Source organism: Clinocottus analis, unplaced genomic scaffold (assembly GCF_023055335.1).
Source record: "Clinocottus analis isolate CAN_PGR_092001 unplaced genomic scaffold, fCliAna1.0.p SCAF_4, whole genome shotgun sequence".
In the NCBI taxonomy this organism is placed as follows: Eukaryota; Metazoa; Chordata; class Actinopteri; order Perciformes; family Cottidae; genus Clinocottus; species Clinocottus analis.
In genome coordinates, this window is record NW_027176153.1 from 3,565,011 (window position 1) to 3,574,525 (window position 9,515).

The following is a 9,515-nucleotide window of genomic DNA, read 5'->3' on the forward strand; positions in this document are numbered from 1 at the left end:
TACGAGAAATCCTAATAAAAGTTTTTTATTTTGTCAGTTTTCCTTTGGGTCAGAGCCCCGCCTCCTCCTCATTATCAACCAATCACAGTCCTCCTCATTAACCAATCACAGTCCTCATTATTAGGCTCGTTTAAGATGAGCCGGTTCTGTGCAGAACCGATCGCCGGCGATCAACGCGCAATGCAAGCCGGTTAGATTTGTCCGACTTGCTCCCGCTTTGCTCTGACGTCATGCACACGTGGTCAACGGTACTCTCACAAGAGCAAGCATTTCAGAGACAGGTGCTGCAGCAGCTCTCCATCGCTTGACTGGCCCAGTGCATGATGGGAAACGTCTGGTTGTCGCCACATCAGAGAGCTGATTGGCTCTTAGATCTGACATCAAAAACCACGTGTTGTAGAAAATCCTTATTTTATGTGTAGTTGTAATACTTAACGCTCGATTGATGACTATTAGTCTCAGGTTTAATCTATAAACATATTTTAAGTGGTTTATAATACAAAATTGTATTTGTATAACACATATCAAAAACCAGTACTAATGTATTTCACGGGCAGACATAAAAACAACAAAGGATGCAGCTACACACACATTTCCACATGAATATATATTTATAATCACATATGAACAAATTCAAACGTGATCTGTAAACTACAAGTAGACTACGTATGGGCACTTACAGGTAGTATTTTATTCCGTAACTTCCTGTTAATACTTTGAAGGCAGCTAAAAACTGGCCGACTTGATCGCAGTTTTTTGTCAACGCCTCCAGCCGCGGACGCCTGCTTGTCTGGTTTCCAGGCGAGGCGCAGCTCTAACGAACGAGCCTAATACCTTTTGGGAACCATGCAGGCATTTCAATACCCCAATCAGACAATGTTTTGGCATAAAATAAGTATTTTTTAACCGAACAACAGTTTTTTGACTGAAACTCCTTCCTAACATGCCGATGCTTTGTTTTATTGTGATTGTTGTTGCAGATTCGGATTCTTTAGGTCCTAATCTTTCCAAAAAGGTGCCTTAATAGTATGTGGGCTAGTAGTATTGGGGACCACTAGCGGAGGGATTTTTGGGAAATTTGGCTCATACCATGCCAGATTTTTATAGTTGTGATCAAAATATTTTTAAGTGTTTTTTTTTTAAAAATATACATTTTATTCCCAAAAAAATTCTGAAAAAAATAATACAAAATAACACAAGTATTAGAACTCATTTGGGGTTCATTCGACTACTTAAAGACGGGCAACAAGCGGGCAGAGCCTGATGCTTATAAGTTAACCAATCACAGTCCTTACTGGTAACACTATGTCACTGAAACACAGTCACCGGTAACAGTCACTGGTAAGTCCCTGCAAGTTTGATGATGTCATACAGTGACATGACTGTATTAATTGATTTGTATAAAGTTAGTTAATGTATTGTTTCAGTTCTGCTTCACGTTGATTCAAAATCAAAACAGCGACACAGCATCCTTCTTCCAGTTCATGAAACTTAGTGAGCGTGTGACTGACGGGTTCGGCGGCTCGAATCAGTCGCGTTTAGCAGGAAGGTAATCCAGCTCGTCGCTCTCCTCGGGTCCTCGCTCAGAACTCCTCCCTCTGTCTGATGTCACACAGAAAATAAGACATTAGATGCCAGATGAGGACATTAAATGTAAATAAAAAAGGGACTTTAAACATCTCAGTGTTTTACGTACAGAGGTCATCAGACGACAGCCGCTCGGGAGTTTGAATCCTTCCTTCTTCCTTCATTCCGCGCAGATTTTTCTTCTGCAGGAAATGCTGCTCACTAGGACTCACGAGGACTGAAACAGAAAGGGGATCAGTTTTTAGATTTATGTATCGTCTCTGAAACAAACAAATAAACAACTTGTATTATATAATTCACAGTAATTGGGTCCTTTAACAACATGGTGTTGGACTAGCATTGGACTGATGTTGGACTAAACCTGGACTGGTGTTGGACTAAATGTGGACTAGTGTTGGACTAGACCTGGACTGCTGTTGGACAAGACTTGGACTAGTGTTGGACTAGCATTAGACTCGACTTGGATTGGTGATGGACTAGACTTCGACTAGCATTAGACTAGACTTGGACTGCTGATATACCTGAGGGCTCCGGAGACAACGACTGCAGTGACCCCCCAGGAGAGAGGCATTCTGGGACAGCGGAGAGTCCTGTTGTGGTCTGCCCTTCAGTGGCTGGTCCTGGAGGGGAGACTGTGAGGGGAGGGAACTGGTACTGGTCTTCAGTGGGGACAGAAGGCTGGGACTCTGTGGACCCAGTTGGACTGCGATACTGGTCTCTGGGGGATGGAAACTGGTCAGACTTGGAGCCGGTTCCGTACCGAATGTCATACTGGGAGAAGCCTCGACTCTCATCGGTTTCACATGGACCGGCGAACGAGGAGGGTGAGGAAGAAGAGTGGAGCGCGTGAGGAGGGGTAAGGGAGCAGGAAGAGGACAACAGAGAACACTGGGAGAGCTGGTAGGTATCCTCTAGTGGTCCCAGTTTGGACAGCTGGTTGGACAGCGCTCCCACACTGGAGTCCAGAGGCCGTGGGGGTTTGGGGAAAGACAGGGAGGGTTGAAGATGAGGATGAGGGTAATGGAGGGGAGAGGAGGATCTGGTCTGGCCCGCGATGACGTGGATATTCTGAAGTTTGTCAAACACCTGCAAGGAGAACATTGACATGAGGAACCGAAGAGGATCCGACCAGGATCCCTGAGGAACACCCATGCTGGTTTTAAATAAACAAGGATTTTAAAACTGATTGAATTGTGGTTCAACTTAAAATTGTGTCGCACCAAACTTTAAAACTAGGTTGAAATGAAGAATGATTAGACGTAAACCAACTACTATATCTAGTGGTGATATTGCGGATTGAACTACGGCGCCTTCAGGTAACCTAACAAACTCAACGTCAGTGTCTGGTTCGTCCATTCTCAGCTGCTGCAGAAACACGGAGGCGCAACATGGCAGACTCCCTGAGGAAAACCCATAACTTCAGGTTCCTGTGTAGATAGTAAGAACTTATTCTGAGTCAGACGAGACCTGGACTGGTGTTGGGACTGGCATTGGACTAGAATTGGACTGGTGTTGAACTACAATTGGACTGGTGTCGGACTAGAATTGGACAGATGTTGGACAACACATTCACTAGTGTCGGAGTAGAATTGGACTGGTGTTGGACTAGCATTGGACTAGAATTGGACTGGTGTTGGACTAGACTTGGACAGGTGTCAGACTAGACTTGGACTGGTGTTGGACTAGACTTGGACAGGTGTTGGACTAGAATTGGACTGCTGTTGGACGAGACTTGGACTGGTGTTGGACTAGAATTGAACTAGACTTGGACTGGTGTTGGGCGAGAATTGGACTAAACTTGGACTTGTGTTGGACTAGACTTGGACTGTTGTCGGACCAACTGCTACCAAAAGTCCTTTTAAAAAGTCTTTCTGACCTCTGTCATGGCCGGTCTCTTTTTCCGCTTCTTGTCCAGACACCTGCAGGCCAGAGCCACCACCTCCATGCAGCCAGCAGGATCTGCAGCGCCCCCTAGAGACAGAACATGAGTACAGCAGCTGCAGGTAAGAAGCAGGAACACCAGCTGACACACACACACACACACACACACACACACACACACACACACACCTGTGATCAGCCTGTGGTCCAGCTGCTTCCTCCAGGCGTCTGCAGGCGAACCGATCAGACCGTCCTCCACCTCCTCCACCAGGTCCTTCTGTACAACCAAAACCAGACCACAGAGACAATCAGCACAGAAAAAAAACAATTAGCAGCCAGATTTTTATCTGTGGGCGTGTGTGTGTGTTCTGACCAGGTATGTCTCTCCTGACTTCCTGTCCAGAGCTCGACGTCCAGTCAGAACCTCCAACAAAACCTGAAACACATGGGACGGGATGACCTGAACAGCAGGATCAGAGCTGGATCAGAGAGAGAGATCAGGACCTTAGTGGATCAGGACTAGCAAAGATTACTATAATAGATCAGGACTAGAGGGATTAGGACTAGAGGAGATCAGGACTATAGTGGGTCAAGACTAGAGGGATCAGAACTAGAGGGGTTCAGGACTAGATTGAACAAGGACAACAGTGGATCAGGACTAGAGTGGCTAAAGACTAAAGAGATCAGGACTAGAGGGATCAGGACTAGATTGGGGTTCTGCTGTTCTGATGGAACAAACTCTTCTAAATCAAAGTGACCTTCGGAGAACTTAAAAGTCTTTGACGATCACAGCGGCGATCTTCCGTCTCTGGTGAATCAACTACATTTCCCATCAGCCTCTGCGGCGCCTCACCACTCCGAAGCTGTAGACGTCCACAGCCGTCCCCAGCTGTCCGTCCCTCACGTATTCAACGGGCAGGTACGCCAGCGTTCCTCTGATCGTCGCCGTCTTACCCACCGACGCCGTCTGGGCCGCAGAGCAATCCGCCGAGCTGCGAGCCGCAAAGCGAGCCAGACCGAAGTCCCCCAGCTTGGCCACTAGGTGGCGGTCCAGCAGAATGTTTGAGCTGCGGGGACAGAGACAGGAGGAGGGCCTCAGAATTCAGAGCGAGAATTGAACCACCGGCGAGCGTCGAACGCCGATCGTCTGCAGACCTCTTAACGTCTCCGTGGATCAGCGGCGTGTGTCCGCCTGGTGGGAAGTGAAGGAACTGCAGCGCTGCTGAGGCTCCTTTGACCACGCCCACTCTCAGAGGCCAGGACAGAGACACACACTCCTGAGAGTACACAGACGCACACACACACAAATTTAAATCATCCTAAAAGCTATACAATTAAATAAATAAAAACAATAAGAACATAGAGCACAGTCACAACATGTGTTTATGTGTTACGTTGTGTGCGTGTTATGTTGTGTTATGTGTTTGTTACGCCATGTGTGTTACATTGTGTGCATGTTACGTAGTGTGTTACATAGTGTGTGGTACATTGTGTGTGTTAAGTAGCATGTTTTACGTTGCGTGTTACGTAGTGTATGTTATGTAGTGTGTTTTTATTGTGTATTACGTAGTGTGTGTCACGTTGTGTGTGTGTTACGTATTGTGTGTTACGTAGTGGGTTACGTAGTGTGTGTTACGCTGCGTGTGTTACTTTGTGTTACATTGTGTGTTAAGTTGTGCGTTACGTTGTGTTTGTTACATTGTGTGTGACGTTGTGTAGCTGGTCCTCCAGGGATCTGTGCTCCATGTAGCTGTAGATCAGACACACTGATTCTGGTCCTTCACTGAAGCCCAACAGATCTACAATGTTCGGATGTCTGAACCTGAACATCAAACTGTGATCAGAACACTGATAGACATTATACCGTGTGTAGATGTATGTATATACACAAACACACACATGTATATAAGTTGTACTCACTTTGACAGTTTGTCCACTTCAGTCTGAAAGCTCTCCTTCAGCCGAGTCCAGTCCAGCAGACAGTCCTACAACAACAACAACAACAACTCTGACCAATCACAGTCCACTTCCTGTCAGTGACACATGAAGAATCACTCTGATTGGTGCAGACTCAGGTTATAAAGGTGTTACAGTCAGAACAGCCAATAGAAAAACAGATCTGATCCGCTGCATAGCAGAGGTGAGGTCATCATGTGAAGCGTGATCTGCGCTGTGATTGGCTGACCTGTTTGAGTCTCTTGACAGCACAGTCGGTGTTCCTCAAAGACGCTCGGTACACAACCCCAAACCCGCCCTCCCCCACCTGCTGGGAGGGGGAGAACCCCATCGTCCCAGCATGCACCTCTTCATACGACCAGCACATTACTCCACTGCTGCTTGACACCACCGGAGGGTGCTGAGAAGCGAAATCATCATCATCATCACCATCATCATCATCATATTCAAACATCACCGTGTGTGTGTGTGTTACCTATGTGTGTGTCAGTCAGTGTTACTCGTGTGTAAATGTTACCTGTGTGTTTTACCTGTGTGTACGTGTGTGTCTGTAAGTGTTACCTGTTTAAGTGTGTTTGAGTGTTACCTGTGTGTGTGTGTTACCCGTGAGTGTGCATGAATGTGTTACCTGTGTGTGTCTGTCAGTGTTATCTGTGTGTGTATGTGTGTGTGTTACATGTGTGTGTGTTACCTGGGCGGGTTGGTGGTAGTCGGACCTCAGATTGGATGGGGGCGGGGCCGGTCGAGGGAGGGGTCTTCCTCCTCTTCCTTGTTTTCCTCCTTCATCTATATGAAGAACAGGCAGCAGATCACACACACTCTTCATCCTCCTTACATGTTAAGCTTCTGGATCAGAACCTCGTGAGGAACTCCGTTTAGAAACCCTTTCACAATAAAAGCACACAGCCTGAAAAATTACCTGACTTTTGGACTGAGAATAGTTGTAAACAACAACAAAGTTAAACACTGAGGGAAAGATGTGTGTGGGGATGTGTGTGAAAATGTGTGTAACCTGTGTGTGACCGTCAGTGTAACCTGTGTGTGTGTATGTCAGTGTTACCTGTTTGTGTGTTATCGGTGTTTATGTGTGTGTCTGTGAGTGTTAGCTGTGTGCGTCTATGAGAGTTATCTGTGTGTGTGTGTGTGTGTGTGTGTTACCGATGTTTGTGTGCGTCTGTGAGTGTTACCTGTGTGGATCTGTGAGTGTTACCCATGTGTGAGTGTTACCTCTGTATGTGTGTGTGTGAGTGTTACCTGTGTGTGTGTTACCCATTTAAGTGTGTGTTACCTTTGTGTGTCTGTCAGTGTTAACTGTGTGTGCGTGTTACATGTGTGTATGTTACCAATGTATGGGTGTATTACCTGTGATTGAGTGTTACATTGAGTGTGTGTGTGTGTGTGTGTGTTACCTGTCGAGATCAGTTTGACGGTGCTTTGTGTGGGCGTTGCCTCAGGAGGAAGATGAGGAGGAGAGGAGGAAGGCTTCAGACTGGAGGCCCCTGCAGAGAGAGTGAGAGAGAGAGAGAGAGAGAGAGAGAAAGAGAGGTCAGGTGTAGTGTTTGACCTCTGACCCTACAGAGGTCATCACAGGTCAACAGAGAACTCACAGTCCAGGATGACATCACGGGGGCGGAGTAGCTGCAGACGCTCCAGCAGGTCGATCAACTCCCCCACACAACCGTTCCTGCTCTCCCATTGGTTCATCACCGAGTCGGTCCGCCTCCTACTCTTCTCGGCCAATCGTACAGCGGTCTGATCCCTGAGGACCTCTGAGGCTTCAGATACACGTACACATATCAGAGGACTGTGTATAGTACTTTAAGGTACTTGCATTTTACTAAATATTGTTTTTACTACATTCTTCTGAAAGCTTGAGTTACTTTACAAATTAAAATGATTAATCAACTAATAAAGGATGATGATTATTATTATTGATGAAAATTAAACTTTATTGATTGAAGTAGTTTATAACATTTAAATACATCAAAACAATGCGTTAATATAACAGAGATACATTACTCTACATGATAAATACATACTTTAGGTATCATTTGATGGTAAAACTAGTGTACTTCGATTTCAGTGTCAAGATAATATTGTATACTTTTACTTTAGGAAAATAATAGTGTACCTTTACTTTACTATCAGGGTAAAATTTGTGTACCTAATGGTACTTTCATCAGAGTAATACGTGTGTACTTGATGGTAGTTTTAACAGAGTAATACCTGTGTACATAATGGTACTTTTGACTTTTATCAGAGTAATACTTGTGTACTTGATGGTACTTTTACCAGAGTAATACTTGTGTACTTGATGGTACTTTTATCAGAGTAATACTTGTGTACTTAATGGTACATGGACATGGAGTGCTCCACCTTGTTAGCGTTAGCAGCGTTAGCAGTGTGAGACGCTCCGGGTTCTGGTTCCGGACTCACCGAAGCGGGTCCAGTCCTGGTCCGACAGCGCGTCCATGACCCGGCAGAACTCCCAATGGACGTCGGCCGGCAGCCGGAACAGGAACGTTGCTCTCTGCGCTGCTGCCGACATGTTTAGTGGCACGAGACGGTACCTAAAGCTAACAGGCTAAAAGCTAACAGAGACCTTCTACAAGGGGGTCGCCTTCAGACCGGGACCCGGACCCGGATCACCCGCATCCGAACAGTCCCGAACAGACAAGTTACAAACTTTAAAAAGTCTGTGTGAGATCAAGAGGTTCTAGTCCTCTGCTACTTCCGCCCGCTGATGGTCACGCTCACTGCAGTAAGAGCCGCTTCCGGTTAGCAGTCCTCCAAAATAAAATACCGAGAACTGAATCACATTTTCTTTAATTACACAAAAAAACAGTGAGATTTCGAGAATTCAGCCCTCAACATGTGTAAGTAATATCAATATAATAATTATAATAATTATTCAAACGACAATAATAAGTATAATAATACTATGTATAGTAAATACATTATTATTAATCATAATAAGAATAATTCTTATTAGAATAATTATGATAATAACAATAGTAATGGATACAAATTAATTACATAATCTCTTCCTCCCTCGACCCTTTCCCACTTTCCAAATCTTGTTCACTTGTTCCATCTCGAAACCTATAAATACTACGAGACACCAGAAAAATAGGACGTAGTATTGTAAAAAGCTAAATAATGTGACTCTCTCTCTATCTCTAGAGATACAATTAAATTACAGCTAAAAACTGATGCTAAAGTGATGATTTAGACCAGTGGTCCCCAAACTACGGCCCGCGAGCCGGATATGGCCCTCCTCCACATTTGGCCTGGCCCCCTGAACAATACCAGAGACGCATGATCATTTTTTTCCAGTCTGGCTACGCGATCGAGACTAATACATGCATAGAATGTAAAATTCTATTCCACCCTTCTGCAGTCTGTGCCCTATTTGAACCCCCTGACAACTAAGCTGAACTTTTACCTGTTGAGATTGTGCACGGCACAACAGAAAGTTAATGTCCCATGGGCTTTTTTTCTGTGAAGAACCCAGAGAGGGTTATTTGGTTATTATTTATTTCACAAATAATGTTATTTATTTCCTCACATTTTGCTCTGTGAAGAACCTAGAGAGGGTTATTTTTATTTTTTATTGATTTCATAAATAGTGTAATTTTATTTCATAAATAGTGTTATTTTTTTCCTGACTTTTTTCTTTGAAGATCCAAGAGAGGGTTATTTGGTTATTATTTATTTCATGAATAGTGTTATTTATTTCATTAATAATGTTATTAAATTTCCTGACTTTTTTTTCTGTGAAGATCCTATAAAGGGTTAATGTTTGGTCATGTGTGGCCTTCTGGAAAACAATTAATGTTTACGTTTAGTCACCCGTGTGATCATCACACTTTTTCTGTTACAAACTGACCCCGGACCCCCATCAGACAAGGGAAAAGTTATGTGGCCCTCACAGGAAAAAGTTTGGGGACCCCTGATTTAGACAACTGAATGCTATAAGCAGTTATGTTGATTGTGCTGTCTGATGTGTTGTGCTGTCTGAGGTTGTTCATCAATGTGGAAGAAGTTCTTAGAGCCTCAGAGTCACTGTGGGGCGAAAAGACAACTGGGGA

At 44.6% G+C, this 9,515-nt stretch overlaps 1 protein-coding gene across 1 annotated transcript; it reads right to left on the reverse strand.

Moving 5' to 3' along the window:
* Positions 1 to 540: 540 nt before the first annotated feature.
* irak1 (interleukin-1 receptor-associated kinase 1) lies at positions 541 to 8,191 on the reverse strand. The gene is made up of 15 exons (XM_068598624.1): positions 7,861 to 8,191; positions 7,032 to 7,199; positions 6,834 to 6,923; positions 6,116 to 6,210; positions 5,654 to 5,824; positions 5,389 to 5,453; positions 5,167 to 5,290; positions 4,624 to 4,745; positions 4,322 to 4,535; positions 3,842 to 3,904; positions 3,658 to 3,745; positions 3,464 to 3,558; positions 2,109 to 2,673; positions 1,697 to 1,804; positions 541 to 1,602 (listed from the first exon to the last, which is right to left on the reverse strand). Exons 1-15 carry the CDS (start codon positions 7,970 to 7,972, stop codon positions 1,529 to 1,531), a joined length of 2,154 nt encoding a protein of 717 aa, XP_068454725.1. The 5' UTR covers positions 7,973 to 8,191; the 3' UTR covers positions 541 to 1,528.
* Positions 8,192 to 9,515: the final 1,324 nt, after the last annotated feature.